At 58.4% G+C, this 25,095-nt stretch overlaps 1 protein-coding gene across 3 annotated transcripts; it reads left to right on the top strand.

The window, feature by feature from the left end:
• The first annotated feature begins 14,143 nt into the window (after positions 1-14,143).
• Positions 14,144-24,651, top strand: mrpl51 (mitochondrial ribosomal protein L51). 3 transcript variants are annotated; one of them, XM_063039443.1, is made up of 4 exons: positions 14,144-14,459; positions 17,242-17,322; positions 18,256-18,363; positions 24,436-24,651. In XM_063039443.1, the coding sequence occupies exons 2-4, from the start codon at positions 17,250-17,252 to the stop codon at positions 24,630-24,632; spliced, it is 378 nt and encodes a 125-aa protein (XP_062895513.1). In that variant the 5' UTR covers positions 14,144-14,459; positions 17,242-17,249; the 3' UTR covers positions 24,633-24,651. The 3 variants fall into 3 exon arrangements, with proteins under 3 accessions (XP_062895513.1, XP_062895515.1, XP_062895514.1); XM_063039445.1 differs by lacking the exon at positions 14,144-14,459 and adding an exon at positions 14,474-14,494; XM_063039444.1 differs by lacking the exon at positions 14,144-14,459 and adding an exon at positions 14,478-14,500.
• Positions 24,652-25,095: the final 444 nt, after the last annotated feature.

Below are 25,095 nucleotides of genomic sequence, written 5' to 3'. Positions count from 1 at the left end.
CAAACAATTGATACTAGAACGTACAATCATCACAGCGATATTTGATTCTGCGCTTCCCGCTCCCTCGATTACAAATATTAAATATTAAATATTAGTAAATATTAAAATTTTAAATTATAAATCATAGAAAAAATGGAAAATAAGGTAGTGCAAAACAACCGAGAGGCTTCTTTCGGTCTTGGACAGGACAACCTCCACAACAGGTTGTGATGCACCCTAGGAGAATGCTTTCTACGGTGCATCTATAAAAATTAGTGAGGGTTTTAGGGGACAGGCCAAATTTCTTTAGCTTTCTCAGGAAGTAAAGGCGCTGGTGGGCCTTCTTGGCAGTGAGCTCTGCCTGGTTGGACCAAGTCAGGTCATTTGTGATCTTGACCCCGAGGAACTTAACTTCCTCTCTGTACTCAAACTCATCATTACCCGAGATACGGCCTACAATTGTGGTGTCATCAGCAAACCTATAAGACCATAAGATAAAGGAGCAGAAGTAGGCCATTCAGCCCATCGAGTCTGCTCCGCCATTTTATCATGAGCTGATCCATTTTATAGATTGAGTTTGATGGAAACTTGGCTACACAATCATGGCTGAACAGTGAGTACCTTCTGAAGTCAACAACCAATTCCTTCGTCAGTGAGTACAGCAGGGGGCTGAGTACACAGCCTTGCGGGGCACCGGTGCTCAGAGTGATTGTAGAGGGGAACTAGTCCCCTACTTTTACAGCCTGGGTCCTGTCTGTGAGGAAGTTGAAGATCCAGCTGCAGATCTGAGTGCTAAGGCCCAGGTTCCGGAGCTTAGGAATCAGTTTATCTGGAATGATGGTATTAAAGGCAGAGCTGTAGTCAATGAAAGGAGCCTTATGTATGCGTCTTTATTCTCCAGGTGTTCTAAGGAGGAATGTAGGGCCAGAGAGATGGCATCTGCCGTTGACCTGTTGATCCTGTAGATACAACAGTTTATTAACAAGGCAAACAGAACGTTGGCCTTCATGCTAAAGGGATTGAATTCTGCATGCAGGTCGGTGACCAGTGGGGCGCCTCAGGGATCTGTTCTGGGACCCCTCCTCTCCGTGATTTTCATAAATGACCTGGATGAGGAAGTGGAGGGGTGGGTCAGTAAGTCTGCTGATGACACAAAGGTTGGGGGTGGTGTGGATAGTGTGGAGGGCTGTCAGAAATTACAACGGGACATTGGTAGGATGCAAAACTGGGCTGAGAAGTGGCAGATGGAGTTCAACCCAGATAAGAGTGAGGTGGTGCATTTTGGTAGGTAAAATATGAAGACAGAATAGAGTATTAATGGTAAGACGCTTGGCAGTGTGGAGGATCAGAGGGATCTTGGGGTCCGAGTCCATAGGACGCTCAAAGCAGCTGTGCAGGTTGACTGTGTGGTTAAGAAGGCATATGGTGTTTTGGCCTTCATCAATCGTGGAATTGAATTTATGAGCTGAGAGGTAATGTTACAGCTATACAGGACCTTGGTCATACCCCACTTGGAGTACTGTGCTCAGTTCTGGTTGTCTCACTACATGAAGGATGTGGAAACCATAGAAAGGTTGCAGATGAGATTTACAAGGATGTTGCCTGGATTGGGGAGAATGCTTTATGAGAATAGGTTGAGTGAACTCGGCCTTTTCTCCCTGGAGCGGCGGAGGACGAGAGGTGACCTGATAGAGGTGATGAGAGGCATTGATCGTGTGGATAGTCAGAGGCTTTTCCCCGGGGCTGAAATGGCTGACACGAGGGGGGCATAGTTTTAAGGTGCTTGGAAATAGGTACTGAAGGGATGTCAGGGGTAAGATTTTCACACAGAGAGTGGGCCCATTTTGTAAGAGCCACCTAAAATAAGGCTGCGTCCTTCGAAGTTTGCACAGATTCAGCAGAAACTTCGCCAAACCTCAGATCTTTTTCTCACTCTTTCTTGCTTAGTAGGGTTTTTTTTTAAATCACCAAAATTTTTTCAATCTTTAAAATAATGTTGTTTTTCTCGAGTCATTGTAAGTGTTCCTTACTTCGATGTACTGCTCTGCTGGGGGAGAAGCTGACAGCGATGCAGGTGGATGCTTCCCTGGTGTCATGGATTCTTGATTACCTGACTGGCAGACCACAGTACGTGTGCTTGCAACACTGTGTGTCCGACAGAGTGATCAGCAGCACTGGGGCTCCACAGGGGACTGTCTTGTCTCCCTTTCTCTTCACCATTTACACCTCGGACTTCAACTACTGCACAGAGTCTTGTCATCTTCAGAAGTTTTCTGATGACTCTGCCATAGTTGGATGTATCAGCAAGGGAGATGAGGCTGAGTACAGGGCTACGGTAGGAAACTATTACTGTCACTAATACTATTACTGTATTGCGTAGTTACGAATAAATATTAGTCGTTTATAGCAATACGAGACTCCAAAGTGGGTTTCTATTTCTGCTGGTTCTTCGTCCCCGTCATGGGGTACGTGACACGTTCCACAGAAAATATGACCCCTCGGGGTACATAACACAATGAATCAAGAGCGGACGTTTTGGGCCGAGACCCCTGCTTCGGGAAGGGGCAGGAAGTGGGGGGGTAGACGCCGGAGTAAGAAGGCCGGGTAGGGAAGGGGGAAGGAGGAGAGGAGGGGGCTCGCGTCAGAAGCTGGGAGGTATTCCTCAAAATATCCCTGGTATCTCTTTGTCTGACCAACATGTTATTGCATTTGTTACATTGCCATAGTTGGATGCATCAGCAAGGGAGATGAGGCTGAGTACAGGGCTACGATAGGAAACTTTGTCACATGGTGTGAGCAGAATTATCTGCAGCTTAATGTGAAAAAGTCTAAGGAGCTGATGGTAGACCTGAGGAGAGCTAAGGTACCGGTGACCCCTGTTTCCATCCAGGGGGTCAGTGTGGACATGGTGGAAGATTACAAATACCTGGGGATACGAATCGACAATAAACTGGACTGGTCAAAGAACACTGAGGCTGTCTACAAGAAGGGTCAGAGCCATCTCTATTTCCTGAGGAGACTGAGGTTCTTTAACATCTGCCGACGGTGCTGAGGATGTTCTACGAGTCTGTGGTGGCCAGTGCGATCATGTTTGCTGTTGTGTGCTGGGGCAGCAGGCTGAGAGTGGCAGACACCAACAGAATCAACAAACTCATTCGTAAGGCCAGTGATGTTGTGGGGATGGAACTGGACTCTCTGACGGTGGTATCTGAAAAGAGGATGCTGTCCAAGTTGCATGCCATCTTGGACAATGTCTCCCATCCACTACATAATGGAGTGGGTGGGCACAGGAGAACATTCAGCCAGAGACTCATTCCACTGAGATGCAGCACAGAACGTCATAGGAAGTCATTCCTGCCTGTGGCCATCAAACTTTACAACTCCTCCCTTGGAGGGTCAGACACCCTGAGCCAATAGGCTGGTCCTGGACTTATTTCCATCTGGCATAACTTACATATTATTATTTAATTATTTATGGTTTTATATGGCTATATTTATACTCTATTCTTGGTTGGTGCACCTGTAATGAAACCCAATTTCCCTCGGGATCAATAAAGTATGTCTAATTTTGGATAATAATCACAAACCTCAAATTTGCGCAGAAGGGGAGTCTCCTGACTGGTGGCGTCAATGGAAAAAGCCTACAAAATTGGTGGAGGCCACCTTGTCCCCTCACAGGGAACGTTCTCCCCGCCGCTAAGCTCACTGAGAGGGAGTGCCGTCACAGCAAAACAGCATTGATTATCAGGGGCCCCCACCACACAGGCCGTCCTCGCCACTCGCTGCTGTCAGCAGGAAGGAGGGACAGGAGCCTCAGGACCCACACCACCAGGTTCAGGAACAGTTATCACCCCTCAGCCATCAGGAAGGAGGTACAGGAGCCTCAGGACCCACACCACCAGGTTCAGGGACAGTTATCACCCCTCAGCCATCAGGAAGGAGGTACAGGAGCCTCAGGACCCACACCACCAGGTTCAGGGACAGTTATCACCCCTCAGCCATCAGGAAGGAGGTACAGGAGCCTCAGGACCCACACCACCAGGTTCAGGGACAGTTATCACCCCTCAGCCATCAGGATGGAGGTACAGGAGCCTCAGGACCCACACCACCAGGTTCAGGGACAGTTATCACCCCTCAACCATCAGGAAGGAGGTACAGGAGCCTCAGGACCCACACCACCGGGTTCAGGAACAGTTATCACCCCTCAACCCTCAGGAAGGAGGGACAGGAGCCTCAGGACCCACACCACCAGGATCAGGGACAGTTATCACCCCTCAACCATCAGGAAGGAGGTACAGGAGCCTCAGGACCCGCACCACCAGGTTCAGGGACAGTTATCACCCCTCAACCATCAGGAAGGAGGTACAGGAGCCTCAGGACCCACACCACCAGGTTCAGGGACAGTTATCACCCCTCAACCATCAGGAAGGAGGTACAGGAGCCTCAGGACCCGCACCACCAGGTTCAGGGACAGTTATCACCCCTCAACCATCAGGAAGGAGGTACAGGAGCCTCAGGACCCGCACCACCAGGTTCAGGGACAGTTATCACCCCTCAACCATCAGGAAGGAGGTACAGGAGCCTCCGGACCCACACTACCAGGTTCAGGGACAGTTATCACCTCTCAACCATCAGGAAGGAGGTACAGGAGCCTCTGGTCCCACACCACCAGGTTCAGGGACAGTTATCACCCCTCAACCATCAGGAAGGGAGTACAGGAGCCTCAGGACCCACACCACCAGGTTCAGGGACAGTTATCACCACTCAACCATCAGGAAGGAGGTACAGGAGCCTCTGGTCCCACACCACCAGGTTCAGGGACAGTTATCACCTCTCAACCATCAGGAAGGAGGTACAGGAGCCTCTGGTCCCACACCACCAGGTTCAGGGACAGTTATCACCCCTCAACCATCAGGAAGGGAGTACAGGAGCCTCAGGACCCACACCACCAGGTTCAGGGACAGTTATCACCCCTCAACCATCAGGAAGGAGGTACAGGAGCCTCAGGACCCACACCACCAGGTTCAGGGACAGTTATCACCACTCAACCATCAGGAAGGAGGTACAGGAGCCTCTGGTCCCACACCACCAGGTTCAGGGACAGTTATCACCCCTCAGCCATCAGGAAGGAGGTACAGGAGCCTCAGGACCCACACCACCAGGTTCAGGGACAGTTATCACCCCCTCAACCATCAGGAAGGAGGTACAGGAGCCTCAGGACTCACACCACCAGGATCAGGGACAGTTATCACCCCTCAACCATCAGGAAGAAGGTACAGGAGCCTCTGGTCCCACACCACCGGGTTCAGGGACAGTTATCACCCCTCAACCATCAGGAAGGAGGTACAGGAGCCTCAGGACCCACACCACCGGGTTCAGGGACAGTTATCACCCCTCAACCATCAGGAAGGAGGTACAGGAGCCTCAGGATTCACACCACCAGGTTCAGGGCCAGTTAACACCCCTCAGGCATCAGGAAGGAGGTACAGGAGCCTGAGGACCCACACCACCAGGTTCAGGGACAGTTATTACCCCTCAACCATCAGGAAGGAGGTACAGGAGCCTCAGGAGCCACACCACCGGGTTCAGGAACAGTTATCACCCCTCAACCATCAGGAAGGAGGTACAGGAGCCTCAGGACCCACACCAACAGGTTCAGGAACAGTTATCACCCCTCAACCATCAGGAAGGAGGTACAGGAGCCTCTGGTCCCACACCACCAGGTTCAGGGACAGTTATCACCCCTCAACCATCAGGAAGGAGGTACAGGAGCCTCTGGTCCCACACCACCAGGTTCAGGGACAGTTATCACCCCTCAACCATCAGGAAGCAGGTACAGGAGCCTCTGGTCCCACACCACCAGATTCAGGGACAGTTATCACCCCTCACCATCAGGTTCAGGGACAGTTATTACCCCCTCAACCATCAGGAAGGAGGGACAGGAGCCTCAGGACCCACACCACCCGGTTCAGGGACAGTTATCACCCCTCAACCATCAGGAAGGAGGTGCAGGAGCCTCAGGACCCACACCACCAGGTTCAGGGACAGTTATCACCCCTCAACCATCAGGAAGGAGGTACAGGAGCCTCAGGACCCACACCACCAGGTTCAGGGACAGTTATCACCCCTCAACGATCAGGAAGGAGGTACAGGAGCCTCAGGACCAACACCACACGGTTCAGGGACAGTTATCACCCCTCAACCATCAGGAAGGAGGTACAGGAGCCTCATGACCCACACCACCAGCTTCAGGGACAGTTATCACCCCTCAACCATCAGGAAGGAGGTACAGGAGCCTCAGGACCCACACCACCAGGTTCAGGGACAGTTAACACCCCTCAACCATCAGGAAGGAGGTACAGGAGCCTCTGGTCCCACACTACCAGATTCAGGGACAGTTATCACCCCTCAACCATCAGGAAGGGAGTACAGGAGCCTCAGGACCCTCACCACCAGGTTCAGGGACAGTTATCACCCCTCAACCATCAGGAAGGAGGGACAGGAGCCTCAGGATCCATACCACCAGGTTCAGGGACAGTTATTACCCCCTCAACCTTCAGGAAGGAGGTACAGGAGCCTCAGGACCCACACCACCGGGTTCAGGGACAGTTATCACCCCTCAACCATCAGGAAGGAGGTACAGGAGCCTCAGGACTCACAGCACCAGGTTCAGGGACAGTTAACACCCCTCAACCATCAGGAAGGAGGTACAGGAGCCTCTGGTCCCACACCACCAGGTTCAGGGACAGTTATCACCCCTCAACCATCAGGAAGGAGGTACAGGAGCCTCTGGTCCCACACCAGCAGGTTCAGGGACAGTTATCACCCCTCAACCATCAGGAAGGAGGGACAGGAGCCTCAGGACCCACACCACCCGGTTCAGGGACAGTTATCACCCCTCAACCATCAGGAAGGAGGTGCAGGAGCCTCAGGACCCACACCACCAGGTTCAGGGACAGTTATCACCCCTCAACCATCAGGAAGGAGGTACAGGAGCCTCAGGACCCACACCACCAGTTTCAGGGACAGTTATCACCCCTCAACCATCAGGAAGGAGGGAGAGGAGCGTCAGGACCCACACCACCAGGTTCAGGGACAGTTATCACCCCTCAACCATCAGGAAGGAGGGACAGGAGCCTCAGGACTCACACCACCAGGTTCAGGGACAGTTATCACCCCTCAACCATCAGGAAGGAGGTACAGGAGCCTCAGGACTCACACCACCAGGTTCAGGGACAGTTATCACCCCTCAGCCATCAGGAAGGAGGTACAGGAGCCTCAGGACCCACACCACCAGGTTCAGGGACAGTTATCACCCCTCAACCATCACGAAGGAGATACAGGAGCCTCAGGGCTCACACCACCAGGTTCAGGGACAGTTATCACCCCTCAACCATCAGGAAGGAGGTACAGGAGCCTCAGGACCCACACCACCAGGTTCAGCGACAGTTATTACCCCCTCAACCATCAGGAAGGAGGGACAGGAGCCTCAGGACCCACACCACCAGGTTCAGGAACAGTTATTACCACCTCAACCATCAGGAAGGAGGGACAGGAGCCTCAGGACCCACACCACCAGGTTCAGGGACAGTTATCACCCCTCAACCATCAGGAAGGAGGTACAGGAGCCTCAGAACCCACACCACCAGGTTCAGGGACAGTTATCACCCCCTCAACCATCAGGAAGGAGGTACAGGAGCCTCAGGACTCACACCACCAGGATCAGGGACAGTTATCACTCCTCATCCATCAGGAAGGAGGTACAGGAGCCTCTGGTCCCACACCACCGGGTTCAGGGACAGTTATCACCCCTCAACCATCAGGAAGGAGGTACAGGAGCCTCAGGACCCACACCACCGGGTTCAGGGACAGTTATCACCCCTCAACCATCAGGAAGGAGGTACAGGAGCCTCAGGATTCACACCACCAGGTTCAGGGCCAGTTAACACCCCTCAGGCATCAGGAAGGAGGTACAGGAGCCTCAGGACCCACACCACCGGGTTCAGGAACAGTTATCACCCCTCAACCATCAGGAAGGAGGTACAGGAGCCTCAGGACCCACACCAACAGGTTCAGGAACAGTTATCACCCCTCAACCATCAGGAAGGAGGTACAGGAGCCTCTGGTCCCACACCACCAGGTTCAGGGACAGTTATCACCCCTCAACCATCAGGAAGGAGGTACAGGAGCCTCTGGTCCCACACCACCAGATTCAGGGACAGTTATCACCCCTCAACCATCAGGAAGGGAGTACAGGAGCCTCAGGACCAACACCACCCGGTTCAGGGACAGTTATCACCCCTCAACCATCAGGAAGGAGGTGCAGGAGCCTCAGGACCCACACCACCAGGTTCAGGGACAGTTATCACCCCTCAACCATCAGGAAGGAGGTACAGGAGCCTCAGGACCCACACCACCAGGTTCACGGACAGTTATCACCCCTCAACCATCAGGAAGGAGGTACAGGAGCCTCAGGACCCACACCACACGGTTCAGGGATAGTTATCACCCCTCAACCATCAGGAAGGAGGTACAGGAGCCTCAGGACCCACACCACGGGGTTCAGGGACAGTTATCACCCCTCAACCATCAGGAAGGAGATACAGGAGCCTCAGGACCCACACCACCAGGTTCAGGGACAGTTAACACCCCTCAACCATCAGGAAGGAGGTACAGGAGCCTCTGGTCCCACACCACCAGATTCAGGGACAGTTATCACCCCTCAACCATCAGGAAGGAGGGACAGGAGCCTCAGGACCCACACCACCAGGTTCAGGGACAGTTATCACCCATCAACCATCAGGAAGGAGGTACAGGAGCCTCAGGACCCACACCACCAGGTTCAGGGACAGTTATTACCCCCTCAACCATCAGGAAGGAGGGACAGGAGCCTCAGGATCCACACCACCAGGTTTAGGGACAGTTATTACCCCCTCAACCTTCAGGAAGGAGGTACAGGAGCCTCAGGACCCACACCACCGGGTTCAGGGACAGTTATCACCCCTCAACCATCAGGAAGGAGGTACAGGAGCCTCAGGACCCACACCACCGGGTTCAGGGACAGTTATCACCCCTCAACCATCAGGAAGGAGGTACAGGAGCCTCAGGACTCACACCACCAGGTTCAGGGACAGTTAACACCCCTCAACCATCAGGAAGGAGGTACAGGAGCCTCTGGTCCCACACCACCAGGATCAGGGACAGTTATCACCCCTCAACCATCAGGAAGGAGGTACAGGAGCCTCTGGTCCAACACCAGCAGGTTCAGGGACAGTTATCACCCCTCAACCATCAGGAAGGAGGGACAGGAGCCTCAGGACCCACACCACCAGGTTCAGGGACATTTATCACCCCTCAACCATCAGGAAGGAGGTACAGGAGCCTCAGGACCCACACCACCAGTTTCAGGGACAGTTATCACCCCTCAACCATCAGGAAGGAGGTACAGGAGCCTCAGGACCCACACCACCAGTTTCAGGGACAGTTATCACCCCTCAACCATCAGGAAGGAGGTACAGGAGCCTCAGGACCCACACCACCAGGTTCAGGGACAGTTATCACCCCTCAACCATCAGGAAGGAGGTACAGGAGACTCAGGACCCACACCACCAGGTTCAGGGACAGTTATCACCCCTCAACCATCAGGAAGGAGGTACAGGAGCCTCAGGACCCACACCACCAGGTTCAAGGACAGTTATCACCCCTCAACCATCAGGAAGGAGGGACAGGAGCCTCAGGACCCACACCACCAGTTTCAGGGACAGTTATCACCCCTCAACCATCAGGAAGGAGGGACAGGAGACTCAGGACCCACACCACCAGGTTCAGGGACAGTTATCACCCCTCAACCATCAGGAAGGAGGTACAGGAGCCTCAGGACTCACACCACCAGGTTCAGGGACAGTTATCACCCCTCAACCATCAGGAAGGAGGTACAGGAGCCTCAGGACTCACACCACCAGGTTCAGGGACAGTTATCACCCCTCAGCCATCAGGAAGGAGGTACAGGAGCCTCAGGACCCACACAACCAGGTTCAGGGACAGTTTCACCCCTCAACCATCAGGAAGGAGGGACAGGAGCCTCAGGACCCACACCACCTGGTTCAGGGACAGTTATCACCCCTCAACCATCAGGAAGGAGGTACAGGAGCCTCAGGACCCACACCACCGGGTTCAGGGACAGTTATCACCCCTCAACCATCAGGAAGGAGGTACAGGAGCCTCAGGACCCACACCAACAGGTTCAGGAACAGTTATCACCCCTCAACCATCAGGAAGGAGGTACAGGAGCCTCTGGTCCCACACCACCAGGTTCAGGGACAGTTATCACCCCTCAACCATCAGGAAGGAGGTACAGGAGCCTCAGGGCTCACACCACCAGGTTCAGGGACAGTTATCACCCCTCAACCATCAGGAAGAAGGTACAGGAGCCTCAGGACCCACACCACCAGGTTCAGGGATAGTTATCACCCCTCAACCATCAGGAAGAAGGTACAGGAGCCTCAGGACCCACACCACCAGGTTCAGCGACAGTTATTACCTCCTCAACCATCAGGAAGGAGGGACAGGAGCCTCAGGACCCACACCACCGGGTTCAGGGACAGTTATCACCCCTCAACCATCAGGAAGGAGGTACAGGAGCCTCAGGACTCACACCACCAGGTTCAGGGACAGTTAACACCCCTCAACCATCAGGAAGGAGGTACAGGAGCCTCTGGTCCCACACCACCAGGATCAGGGACAGTTATCACCCCTCAACCATCAGGAAGGAGGTACAGGAGCCTCTGGTCCAACACCAGCAGGTTCAGGGACAGTTATCACCCCTCAACCATCAGGAAGGAGGGACAGGAGCCTCAGGACCCACACCACCAGGTTCAGGGACATTTATCACCCCTCAACCATCAGGAAGGAGGTACAGGAGCCTCAGGACCCACACCACCAGTTTCAGGGACAGTTATCACCCCTCAACCATCAGGAAGGAGGTACAGGAGCCTCAGGACCCACACCACCAGTTTCAGGGACAGTTATCACCCCTCAACCATCAGGAAGGAGGTACAGGAGCCTCAGGACCCACACCACCAGGTTCAGGGACAGTTATCACCCCTCAACCATCAGGAAGGAGGTACAGGAGACTCAGGACCCACACCACCAGGTTCACGGACAGTTATCACCCCTCAACCATCAGGAAGGAGGTACAGGAGCCTCAGGACCCACACCACCAGGTTCAAGGACAGTTATCACCCCTCAACCATCAGGAAGGAGGGACAGGAGCCTCAGGACCCACACCACCAGTTTCAGGGACAGTTATCACCCCTCAACCATCAGGAAGGAGGGGCAGGAGACTCAGGACCCACACCACCAGGTTCAGGGACAGTTATCACCCCTCAACCATCAGGAAGGAGGTACAGGAGCCTCAGGACTCACACCACCAGTTTCAGGGACAGTTATCACCCCTCAACCATCAGGAAGGAGGTACAGGAGCCTCAGGACTCACACCACCAGGTTCAGGGACAGTTATCACCCCTCAGCCATCAGGAAGGAGGTACAGGAGCCTCAGGACCCACACAACCAGGTTCAGGGACAGTTTCACCCCTCAACCATCAGGAAGGAGGGACAGGAGCCTCAGGACCCACACCACCTGGTTCAGGGACAGTTATCACCCCTCAACCATCAGGAAGGAGGTACAGGAGCCTCAGGACCCACACCACCGGGTTCAGGGACAGTTATCACCCCTCAACCATCAGGAAGGAGGTACAGGAGCCTCAGGACCCACACCAACAGGTTCAGGAACAGTTATCACCCCTCAACCATCAGGAAGGAGGTACAGGAGCCTCTGGTCCCACACCACCAGGTTCAGGGACAGTTATCACCCCTCAACCATCAGGAAGGAGGTACAGGAGCCTCAGGGCTCACACCACCAGGTTCAGGGACAGTTATCACCCCTCAACCATCAGGAAGAAGGTACAGGAGCCTCAGGACCCACACCACCAGGTTCAGGGATAGTTATCACCCCTCAACCATCAGGAAGAAGGTACAGGAGCCTCAGGACCCACACCACCAGGTTCAGCGACAGTTATTACCTCCTCAACCATCAGGAAGGAGGGACAGGAGCCTCAGGACCCACACCACCAGGTTCAGGGACAGTTATCACCCCTCAACCATCAGGAAGGAGGTACAGGAGCCTCAGGTCCCACACCACACGGTTCAGGGACAGTTATCACCCCTCAACCATCAGGAAGGAGGTACAGGAGCCTCAGGACCCACACCACGGGGTTCAGGGACAGTTATCACCCCTCAACCATCAGGATGGAGGTACAGGAGCCTCAGGACCCACACCACCAGGTTCAGGGACAGTTAACACCCCTCAACCATCAGGAAGGAGGTGCAGGAGCCTGTGGTCCCACACCACCAGATTCAGGGACAGTTATCACCCCTCAACCATCAGGAAGGGAGTACAGGAGCCTCAGGACCCACACCACCAGGTTCAGGGACAGTGATCACCCCTCAACCATCAGGAAGGAGGGACAGGAGCCTCAGGACCCACACCACCAGGTTCAGGGACAGTTATCACCCATCAACCATCAGGAAGGAGGTACAGGAGCCTCAGGACCCACACCACCAGGTTCAGGGACAGTTATTACCCCTCAACCATCAGGAAGGAGGTACAGGAGCCTCAGGACCCACACCACCGGGTTCAGGGACAGTTATCACCCCTCAACCATCAGGAAGGAGGTACAGGAGCCTCAGGACTCACACCACCAGGTTCAGGGACAGTTATCACCCCTCAACCATCAGGAAGGAGGTACAGGAGCCTCAGGACCCACACCACCGGGTTCAGGGACAGTTGTTACCCCCTCAACCATCAGGAAGGAGGGACAGGAGCCTCAGGACCCACACCACCGGGTTCAGGGACAGTTATCACCCCTCAACCATCAGGAAGGAGGTACAGGAGCCTCAGGACTCACACCACCAGGTTCAGGGACAGTTATCACCCCTCCACCATCAGGAAGGAGGTACAGGAGCCTCAGGACCCACACCACCGGGTTCAGGGACAGTTGTTACCCCCTCAACCATCAGGAAGGAGGGACAGGAGCCTCAGGACCCACACCACCGGGTTCAGGGACAGTTATCACCCCTCAACCATCAGGAAGGAGGTACAGGAGCCTCAGGACCCACACCTCCGGGTTCAGGGACAGTTATCACCCCTCAACCATCAGGAAGGAGGTACAGGAGCCTCAGGACCCACACCACCGGGTTCAGGGACAGTTATCACCCCTCAACCATCAGGAAGGAGGTACAGGAGCCTCAGGACCCACACCACCAGGTTCAGGGTCAGTTATCACCCCTCAACCATCAGGAAAGAGGTACAGGAGCCTCAAGACCCACACCACCAGGTTCAGGGACAGTTATCACCCCTCAACCATCAGGCAGGAGGTACAGGAGCCTCAGGACCTACACCACCAGGTTGAGGGACAGTTATCACCCCTCAACCATCAGGAAGGAGGTACAGGAGCCTCAGGACCCACACCACCAGGTTCAGGGACAGTTATCACCCCCTCAACCATCAGGAAGGAGGTACAGGAGCCTCAGGACTCACACCACCAGGTTCAGGGACAGTTATCACCCCTCAACCATCAGGAAGGAGGTACAGGAGCCTCAGGACCCACACCACCAGGTTCAGGGACAGTTATCACCCCTCAACCATCAGGAAGGAGGTACAGGAGCCTCAGGACCCACACCACCAGGTTCAGGGACAGTTATCACCCCCTCAACCATCAGGAAGGAGGTACAGGAGCCTCAGGACTCACACCACCAGGTTCAGGGACAGTTATCACCCCTCAACCATCAGGAAGGAGGGACAGGAGCCTCAGGACCCACACCACCAGGTTCAGGGAGGGAAGCGTGTTGCCAATTAATCCTGCACCCTCAGTTATCTCAAAACTGAACTAAGCCTCAGTTATTTCAAAACAGGGGGAGGTCCGCTGCCTTTCGCAAGGAACGCACCCGCACCCTTCCGGTAGTGTGCAAAACACCCGGAATAGCATCTGCAGAACTGTTGTTTATGGATATTAAATGTGGCCTCCCACACCTCGCCCAAACAAACCGCTGTGTTATGCAAATAAAATTAAACCCGCCCTCCCGCACCCTCTCCGGTAAAGGACCAGCAGCAGGGGAACCGCTGTGTTTTGCAAATTGGATAGATCGCGCCCTCCCGCACCCACTCGGGCGGCGGGGAGGACCCGCTGAACGCTGCAAAATGAAATTCAACTCGCCCTCCCGCACGGTCCAGCGACGGGACCAGGGCCCGAGAACCTCCGGCGTTGGCGAGATTAAATTTTAACGCCGCCGCCCGCGCCGCCGAGGCGGCGACTTCGGAGAGCGCGCCTGCGCGGTGGGCTTGACCGCACCCCCGGCCGGCAGGGGGCGGTGTCGGCGGAGGGAGTCTGCGCGGGATCGGCGCACTTCCGGGTTCCTTCGCGGTAAGGTCCGGGGATCCGAGAGCGGGAGGGAGGAAGTGAGGGTCAGAGAGAGAGAGAGAAAGAGAGGGAGGGAGAGAGAGGGGGGGGAGGAGAGAGAGAGAGGGAGGGAGGGAGGAGGTGAGGGTCAGAGACAGAGAGAGAAAGAGAGGGAGGGAGAGAGAGGGGGGGGAGGAGAGAGAGAGAGAGGAAGGGAGGGAGGAGGTGAGGGTCAGAGACAGAGAGAGAAAGAGAGGGAGGGAGAGAGAGAAGGAGGGAGGAGAGAGAGAGAGGGAGGGAGGGAGGAGGTGAGGGTCAGAGAGAGAGAGAGAAAGAGAGGGAGGGAGAGAGAGGGGGGGGAGGAGAGAGAGAGAGGGAGGGAGGGAGGAGGTGAGGGTCAGAGACAGAGAGAGAAAGAGAGGGAGGGAGAGAGAGGGGGGGGAGGAGAGAGAGAGAGAGGAAGGGAGGGAGGAGGTGAGGGTCAGAGACAGAGAGAGAAAGAGAGGGAGGGAGAGAGAGAAGGAGGGAGGAGAGAGAGGGAGGGAGGGAGGAGGTGAGGGTCAGAGAGAGAGAGAGAAAGAGAGGGAGGGAGAGAGAGAAGGAGGGAGGAGAGAGAGAGAGGGAGGGAGGGAGGGAGGAGGTGAGGGTCAGAGAGAGAGAGAGAAAGAGAGGGAGGGAGAGAGAGGGAGGGAGGAGAGAGAGAGAGAGGGAGGGAGGGAGGAGAGGGAGAGAGAGGGAGGAGAGAGAGGGAGGGAGGAGAGAGAGAGAAAGAGAGGGAGGGAGGAGAGAGAGAGAAAGAGAGGGAGGGAGGAGAGAGAGGGAGGGAGGAGAGAGGGAGGGAGGGAGGAGAAAGAGAGGGAAGGAGGAGGTGAGGGTCAGAGAGAGAGAGAAAGAGAGGGAGGGAGAGAGAGAAGGGGGGAGGAGAGAGATGGAGGGAGGGAGGGAGGGAGGAGAAAGAGAGGGAGGGAGGGAGGGAGGAGAGAGAGAGGGAGAGAGAGAGGGAGGGAGGAGGGAGGGAGGAGAAAGAGAGGGAGGGAGGAGAAAGAGGGAGGGAGGAGAGAGAGAGAGGAGAAAGTGAGAGGGAGGGAGGAGAAAGAGAGAGGGAGAGAGAGGGAGGGAGGAGAGAGAGAGGGAGGGAGAGAGAGGGAGGGAGGAGAGAGGGAGGGAGGAGAGAGGGAGAGAGGAGAAAGAGAGAGGGAAGGAGAGAGAGGGAGGGAGGAGAGAGAGAGAGGGAGGGAGAGAGAGAGGGAGGGAGGGAGGAGAAAGAGAGAGAGAGAGGGAGGAGAGAGGGAGGGAGGGAGGAGAGAGAGAGGGAGGGAGAGAGAGGGAGGGAGAGAGAGGGAGGGAGGAGAGAGAGAGAGGGAGAGAGAGAGAGAGAGGGAGGGAGGAGGGAGGGAGGAGAAAGAGGAAGGGAGGAGAGGGAGGGAGAAGAGAGGGAGGGAGGAGAGAGGGAGGGAGGGAGGAGAGAGGGAGGGAGGGAGGAGAAAGAGAGGGAGGGAGGAGAGAGAGAGGGAGGGAGAAGAGAGGGAGGGAGGAAGAAGAGAGGGAGGGAGGGAGAAGAGAGAGAGGGAGGGAGGGAGGAGAGAGGGAGGGAGGAAAAAGAGAGGGAAGGAGGGAGAAGAGAGGGAGGGAGGAGAGAGGGAGGGAGGGAGGAGAGAGGGAGGGAGGGAGGAGAGAGGGAGGGAGGGAGGAGAGAGGGAGGGAGGAGAAAGAGAGGGAGGGAGGAGAGAGAGAGGGAGGGAGAAGAGAGGGAGGGAGGAAGAAGAGAGGGAGGGAGGGAGAAGAGAGAGGGAGGGAGGAAAAAGAGAGGGAAGGAGGGAGAAGAGAGAGAGGGAGGAGAGAGAGAAGGAGGGAGTAGAGGGAGGGAGGGAGAAGAGAAAGAGGGAGGGAGGAGAGAGGAAAGGAGAAAGAAGAGAGAGAGAGGGAAGGAGGGAGAAGAGAGAGAGGGAAGGAGGGAGAAGAGAGAGAGGGAAGGAGGGAGGGAGAAGAGAGGGAGGGAGGAGAGAGGGAAGGAGGGAGAAGAGAGAGAGGGAAGGAGGGAGGGAGGAGAGAGAGGCAGGGAACAGAGGGAAGGAGGGAGGGAGGAGAGAGGGAAGGAGGGAGAAGAGAGAGAGGGAGGAGAGAGGGAAGGAGGGAGGGAGGAGAGAGAGGCAGGGAAGAGAGGGAGGGAGATGAGAGAGGGAGGGAAGAGAGGGAGGGAGATGAGAGAGGGAAGGAGAAGAGAGAGGGAGGAAGGAGAGAGAGAAGGAGGGAGGGAGAAGAGAGAGGAGAGAGGGAAGGAGGGAGAAGAGAGAGAGAGGGAGGGAGGAGAGAGAAGGAGGGAGGGGAGGGAGAAGAGAGAGGGGGAGGGAGGAGAGAGAAGGAGGGAGGGGAGGGAGAAGAGAGGGGGAGGGAGGAAGGAGAAGAGAGAGGGGGAGGGAGGAAGGAGAAGAGAGAGAGGGAGGGAGGAGAGAGAAGGAGGGAGGGGAGGGAGGAAGGAGAAGAGAGAGGAAGGGAGGAGAGAGAAGGAGGGAGGGGAGGGAGAAGAGAGAGGGGGAGGGAGGAAGGAGAAGAGAGAGGGGGAGGGAGGAGGGAGAAGAGAGAGAGGGAGAGGAGGGAGCAGGAAGGAAGGGGAGGAAAGTAGGCTGAGAGAGCGGGGCAGGAGGGGTGGAAGAGAGAGAGTGGACAGAGGGGAGAGGACAGGGGAGCGAGAGTGAGGGGACAGATTGATGGGAAAGGGAAGGGCAAGGGGCGACGGGTGAGGGAGGGGAGAGGTGGGTTTCGGGGAGCACGAGGGAGTGAAAACTGACCCTCCCTCTCCGCGCAGGTTCTGGGATGAATGCCTTCGCTCGTTGGTGTTGGGGGACAGTGAGACCCCTCCATCCCCTGCTCAACACAGTCTACACCGGTGAGTTGTGAAGCCCTCCCTCTCCCCCCCACCCCCGTCCCTCCTGTCTACCCCCAGACTCTCCACAATACGACTATCGGGGAGGGACGGGGACTTTGGGGTACGAGTGCAGGACACGCACACCGTGAACGGTGGGGAGTGTCGAGGGACAGAGGGACCTCGGTGTACGAGGGTCGGACACAAACACCGTAAACGGTGGGGAGTGTCGAGGGACAGGGGGACCTCGGTGTACGAGGGTAGGACACACATACCGTGAATGGTGGGGAGTGTCGAGGGACAGAGGGACCTCGGTGTACGAGGGTCGGACACAAACACCGTAAACGGTGGGGAGTGACGAGGGACGGGGGACCTCGGTGTACGAGGGTAGGACACACACCGTGAAAGGTGGGGAGTGTCGAGGGACAGGGGGACCTCGGTGTACGAGTGCAGGACACGCACACCGTGAACGGTGGGGAGTGTCGAGGGACAGAGGGACCTCGGTGTACGAGGGTCGGACACAAACACCATAAACGGTGGGGAGTGACGAGGGACAGGGGGACCTCGGTGTACGAGGGTAGGGGACACACACCGTGAAAGGTGGGGAGTGTCGAGGGACAGGGGGACCTCGGTGTACGAGGGTCGGACACAAACACCGTAAACGGTGGGGAGTGACGAGGGACGGGGGACCTCGGTGTACGAGGGTAGGACACACACCGTGAAAGGTGGGGAGTGTCGAGGGACAGGGGGACCTCGGTGTACGAGGGTCGGACACAAACACCGTAAACGGTGGGGAGTGACGAGGGACGGGGGACCTCGGTGTACGAGGGTAGGACACACACCGTGAAAGGTGGGGAGTGTCGAGGGACAGGGGGACCTCGGTGTACGAGGGTAGGACACACACTGTGAATGGTGGGGCGTACTGACAGAGGCTAATCGTACACCTCTCCCTCTCAGTGGTTCCCAGGTATATCAGGACACACTCGATCCCGTCTCCAAAAGTTGTGGATCGCTGGAATGAGAAACGGGTTATGTTTGGCATGTACGACAACATAGGAATTCTCGGTAAGTCCGGGCACAATGTGCGCGGTTCCCGTCTCCGTATCCCCCCCGGGTCAGACCCACACACACCGGGAGCACCGTGCGCAGTTCCCGTCTCCGTATCCCCCCTGGGTCAGACCCACACACAACGGGAGCACCGTGCACAGTTCCCGTCTCCGTATCCCCCCGAGTCAGATCCACACACACCGGGAGCGCCGTGCGCAGTTCCCATCTCCGTATCCCCCCTGGGTCAGACCCACACACACCGGGAGCACCGTGCACAGTTCCTGTCTCCGTATCCCCATGGGTCAGACCCACACACACCGGGAGCACCGTGCACAGTTCCCGTCTCCGTATCCCCCCCGGGTCAGACCCACACACACCGGGAGCACCGTGCACAGTTCCTGTCTCCGTATCCCCCCCGGGTCAGACCCACACACACCGGGAGCACCGTGCACAGTTCCCGTCTCCGTATCCCCCCTGGGTCAGACCCACACACACCGGGAGCACCGTGCACAGTTCCCGTCTCCGTATCCCCCCGAGTCAGATCCACACACACCGGGAGCGCCGTGCGCAGTTCCCGTCGCCGTATCCCCCCTGGGTCAGACCCACACACACCGGGAGCACCGTGCACAGTTCCCGTCTCCGTATCCCCATGGGTCAGACCCACACACACCGGGAGCACCGTGCACAGTTCCCGTCTCCGTATCCCCCCTGGGTCAGACCCACACACACCGGGAGCACCGTGCACAGTTCCTGTCTCCGTATCCCCATGGGTCAGACCCACACACACCGGGAGCACCGTGCACAGTTCCTGTCTCCGTATCCCCCCCGGGTCAGACCCACACACACCGGGAGCACCGTGCACAGTTCCCGTCTCCATATCCCCCCTGGGTCAGACCCACACACACCGGGAGCACCGTGCACAGTTCCCGTCTCCGTATCCCCATGGGTCAGACCCACACACACCGGGAGCACCGTGCACAGTTCCCGTCTCCGTATCCCCCCGAGTCAGATCCACACACACCGGGAGCGCCGTGCGCAGTTCCCGTCTCCGTATCCCCCCTGGGTCAGACCCACACACACCGGGAGCACCGTGCACAGTTCCTGTCTCCGTATCCCCATGGGTCAGACCCACACACACTGGGAGCACCGTGCACAGTTCCCGTCTCCGTATCCCCCCCGGGTCAGACCCACACACACCGGGAGCACCGTGCACAGTTCCTGTCTCCGTATCCCCCCCAGGTCAGACCCACACACACCGGGAGCACCGTGCACAGTTCCTGTCTCCGTATCCCCATGGGTCAGACCCACACACACCGGGAGCACCGTGCACAGTTCCTGTCTCCTTATCCCCATGGGTCAGACCCACACACACCGGGAGCACCGTGCACAGTTCCCGTCTCCGTATCCCTCCCCTGGGTCAGACCCACACACACACCGGGAGCACCGTGCACAGTTCCCGTCTCCGTATCCCTCCCCTGGGTCAGACCCACACACACACCGGGAGCACCGTGCACAGTTCCCGTCTCCGTATCCCCCCGGGTCAGACCCACACACACCGGGAGCACCGTGCACAGTTCCCGTCTCCATATCCCCCCCTGGGTCAGACCCACACACACCGGGATCACCGTGCACAGTTCTCGTCTCCAAATCCCCCCTGGGTCAGACCCACACACACCGGGAGCACCGTGCACAGTTCCCGTCTCCGTATCCCCCTGGGTCAGACCCACACACACCGGGAGCACCGTGCACAGTTCCCGTCTCCGTATCCCCCCTGGGTCAGACCCACACACACCGGGAGCACCGTGCACAGTTCCCGTCTCCGTATCCCCCCCGGGTCAGACCCACACACACCGGGAGCACCGTGCACAGTTCCTGTCTCCGTATCCCCATGGGTCAGACCCACACACACCGGGAGCACCGTGCACAGTTCCCGTCTCCGTATCCCTCCCCTGGGTCAGACCCACACACACACCGGGAGCACCGTGCACAGTTCCCGTCTCCGTGTCCCCCCCGTGTCAGACCCACACACACCGGGAGCACCGTGCACAGTTCCTGTCTCCGCATCCCCATGGGTCAGACCCACACACACCGGGAGCACCGTGCACAGTTCCTGTCTCCGTATCCCCATGGGTCAGACACACACACACCGGGAGCACCGTGCACAGTTCCCGTCTCCGTATCCCTCCCCTGGGTCAGACCCACACACACACCGGGAGCACCGTGCACAGTTCCCGTCTGTATCACCCCACCCCCGGGTCAGACCCACACACACCGGGAGCACCGTGCACAGTTCCCGTCTCCGTATCCCTCCCCTGGTCAGACCCACACACACCAGGAGCACCGTGCACAGTTCCCGTCTCCGTATCCCTCCCCTGGGTCAGACCCACACACACACCGGGAGCACCGTGCGCAGTTCCCGTCTCTGTATCACCCCACCCCCGGGTCAGACCCACACACACCGGGAGCACCGTGCACAGTTCCCGTGTCCGTATCCCTCCCCTGGGTCAGACCCACACACACTGGGATCACCGTACACAGTTCCTGTCTCCGTATCCCTCCCCTGGGTCAGACCCACACACACCGGGATCACCGTGCACAGTTCCAGTCTCCGTATCCCCCCCTGGGTCAGACCCACACACACCGGGATCACCGTGCACAGTTCTTGTCTCCAAATCCCCCCTGTGTCAGACCCACACACACCGAGAGCACCTTGCACCGTTCCCGTCTCCAAATCCCCCCTGTGTCAGACCCACACACACCGAGAGCACCTTGCACCGTTCCCGTCTCCATATCCCCCCCTGGGTCAGACCCACACACACCGGGATCACCGTGCACAGTTCCCGTCTCCATATCCCCCCCTGGGTCAGACCCACACACACCGGGATCACCGTGCACAGTTCTCTTCTCCAAATCCCCCCTGGGTCAGACCCACACACACCGGCAGCACCGTGCACAGTTCCCGTCTCCGTATCCCCCTGGGTCAGACCCACACACACCGGGAGCACCGTGCACAGTTCCCGTCTCCGTATCCCCCCTGGGTCAGACCCACACACACCGGGAGCACCGGGCACAGTTCCCGTCTCCGTATCCCCCCTGGGTCAGACCCACACACACCGGTAGCACCGTGCACAGTTCCCGTCTCTTTATCCCCCCTGGGTCAGACCCACACACCAGGAGCACCGTGCACAGTTCCCATCTCCGTCTCCCCCTGGGTCAGACCCACACACACCGGGAGCACCGTGCACAGTTCCCGTCTCCGTATCCCCCCGAGTCAGATCCACACACACCGGGAGCGCCGTGCGCAGTTCCCGTCTCCGTATCCCCCCTGGGTCAGACCCACACACACCGGGAGCACCGTGCACAGTTCCCGTCTCCGTATCCCCCCTGGGTCAGACCCACACACACCAGGAGCACCGTGCACAGTTCCCGTCTCCGTATCCCTCCCCTGGGTCAGACCCACACACACACCGGGAGCACCGTGCGCAGTTCCCGTCTCTGTATCACCCCACCCCCGGGTCAGACCCACACACACCGGGAGCACAGTGCACAGTTCCCGTGTCCGTATCCCTCCCCTGGGTCAGACCCACACACACTGGGATCACCGTACACAGTTCCTGTCTCCGTATCCCTCCCCTGGGTCAGACCCACACACACCGGGATCACCGTGCACAGTTCCAGTCTCCGTATCCCCCCCTGGGTCAGACCCACACACACCGGGATCACCGTGCACAGTTCTTGTCTCCAAATCCCCCCTGTGTCAGACCCACACACACCGAGAGCACCTTGCACCGTTCCCGTCTCCAAATCCCCCCTGTGTCAGACCCACACACACCGAGAGCACCTTGCACCGTTCCCGTCTCCATATCCCCCCCTGGGTCAGACCCACACACACCGGGATCACCGTGCACAGTTCCCGTCTCCATATCCCCCCCTGGGTCAGACCCACACACACCGGGATCACCGTGCACAGTTCTCTTCTCCAAATCCCCCCTGGGTCAGACCCACACACACCGGCAGCACCGTGCACAGTTCCCGTCTCCGTATCCCCCTGGGTCAGACCCACACACACCGGGAGCACCGTGCACAGTTCCCGTCTCCGTATCCCCCCTGGGTCAGACCCACACACACCGGGAGCACCGGGCACAGTTCCCGTCTCCGTATCCCCCCTGGGTCAGACCCACACACACCGGTAGCACCGTGCACAGTTCCCGTCTCTTTATCCCCCCTGGGTCAGACCCACACACCAGGAGCACCGTGCACAGTTCCCATCTCCGTCTCCCCCTGGGTCAGACCCACACACACCGGGAGCACCGTGCACAGTTCCCGTCTCCGTATCCCCCCGAGTCAGATCCACACACACCGGGAGCGCCGTGCGCAGTTCCCGTCTCCGTATCCCCCCTGGGTCAGACCCACACACACCGGGAGCACCGTGCACAGTTCCCGTCTCCGTATCCCCCCTGGGTCAGACCCACACACACCGGGAGCACCGTGCACAGTTCCCGTCTCCGTATCCCCCCCGAGTCAGACCCACACACACCGGGAGCACCGTGCACAGTTCCCGTTTCCATATCCCGACCGTGTCAGACCCACACACACCGGGAGCACCGTGCACAGTTCCCGTCTCCGTATCCCCCCCGGGTCAGACCCACACACACCGGGAGCACCGTGCACAGTTCCCGTCTCCGTATCCCCCCTCCCCCCCCCCGGGTCAGACCCACATATACCGGGAGCACCGTGCACAGTTCCCGTCTCCGTATCCCCCCCGGGTCAGACCCACACACACCGGGAGCACCGTGCACAGTTCCCGTCTCCGTATCCCCCCCGGGTCAGACCCACACACACCGGGAGCACCGTGCACAGTTCCCGTCTCCGTATCCCCTCCCCCCCCCCCCGGGTCAGACCCACATATACCGGGAGCACCGTGCACAGTTCCCGTCTCCTTATCCCCCCCGGGTCGGACCCACACACACCGGGAGCACCGTGCACAGTTCCCGTCTCCGTATCCCCCCCCGGGTCGGACCCACACACACCGGGAGCACCGTGCACAGTTCCCGTCTCCGTATCCCCCCCGGGTCAGACCCACACACACCGGGAGCATCGTGCACAGTTTCCGTCTCCGTATCCCCCCCGGCCAGACCCACACACACCGGGAGCACCGTGCACAGTTCCCGTCTCCGTATCCCCTGGGTCGGACCCACACACACCGGGAGCACCGTGCACAGTTCCCGTCTCCGTATCCCCATGGGTCGGACCCACACACACCGGGAGTACCGTGCACAGTTCCCGTCTCCGTATCCCCCCTGGCTCAGACCCACACACACCGGGATCACCGTGCACAGTTCTCGTCTCCGTGTCTCCCCCATGGGTCAGACCCACACACACCGGGAGTACCGTGCACAGTTCCCATCTCCGTATCCCCCTGGGTCAGACCCACACACACCGGGAGCACCGTGCACAGTTCCCGTCTCCGTATCCACTCCCCCCCCCCCCCGGGTCAGACCCACGCACACCGGGAGCACCGTGCACAGTTCCCGTCTCCGTATCCCCCCTGGGTCAGACCCACGCACACCGGGAGCACCGTGCACAGTTCCCGTCTCCGTATCCCCTCCGGGTCAGACCCACACACACCGGGAGCACCGTGCACAGTTCCCGTCTCCGTATCCCCTGGGTCGGACCCACACACACCGGGAGCACCGTGCACAGTTCCCGTCTCCGTATCCGCCCCTGGGTCAGACCCACACACACCAGGAGCACCGTGCACAGTTCCCGTCTCCGTATCCCCCCTGGGTCAGACCCACACACACCGGGAGCACCGTGCACAGTTCCCGTCTCCGTATCCCCCCCGGGTCAGACTCACACACACCGGGAGCACCGTGCGCAGTTCCCGTCTCCGTATCCCCCCCGGGTCAGACCCACACACACCGGGAGCACCGTGCACAGTTCCCGTCTCCGTATCCCCCCTGGCTCAGACCCACACACACCGGGAGCACCGTGCACAGTTCCCGTCTCCTGTCAATGAAAATCAATCTCTTGCCCCTCTCTCTCTCCAAACCCCATCTCCACCCTTCCCCTCTCGCTCTCGACCCACAGGGGATTTTAAGGTGCACCCCCGGGCCCTGATCCGGGGCCCCAGCTGGCTGCGGGGCTGGAAGGGGAACGAGCTCCAGCGCTGTCTCCGCAAGCGGCGGATGGTGGGGCCGCGGATGTTCGAGCACGACAAGCACCTGCTGGACAAACGCATCAAGTACTTGTGCAGGGCCTTTAACCGCATCGGCAAGATGCGATGAATAAAGGCACCGGCCCGTCTCCCTGTCTGTGTGCCTTCCTGCGCGGCTCGCGGTCGGGGCGGACGGCAAGTGCGGGGAGGTTACGGGGAGAGGGGAGGGGGGTCAGCGACCGAGAGGGAGGGGAGAGAGGGGGTGTCAGGGACCGAGAGGGAGGGTGGAGAGAGGGGGCCAGGGACCGAGAGGGAGGGGGGAGAGAGGGGGTCAGGGACCGAGAGGGAGGGGAGAGAGAGGGGGTCAGGGACCGAGAGGGAGGGGGAGAGAGGGTGTCAGGGACCGAGAGGGTGGGGGGAGAGGTGTCAAGGACCCAGAGGGAGGGGAGAGAGGGGGTTCAGGGACCGAGAGGGAGGGGGGAGAGAGAGCGTCAGGGACCGAGAGGGAGGGGGAGAGGGGGTCAGGGACCGAGAGGGGGGCGAGAGAGGGGGTCAGGGACCGAGAGGGAGGGGGGAGAGAGGGGGTGTCAGGG

Source organism: Mobula hypostoma, unplaced genomic scaffold (assembly GCF_963921235.1).
Source record: "Mobula hypostoma unplaced genomic scaffold, sMobHyp1.1 scaffold_36, whole genome shotgun sequence".
Taxonomy (NCBI): domain Eukaryota; kingdom Metazoa; phylum Chordata; class Chondrichthyes; order Myliobatiformes; family Myliobatidae; genus Mobula; species Mobula hypostoma.
Note: the sequence above shows the minus strand (reverse complement) of the source record. Positions and strands in the feature narration are given on the sequence as shown.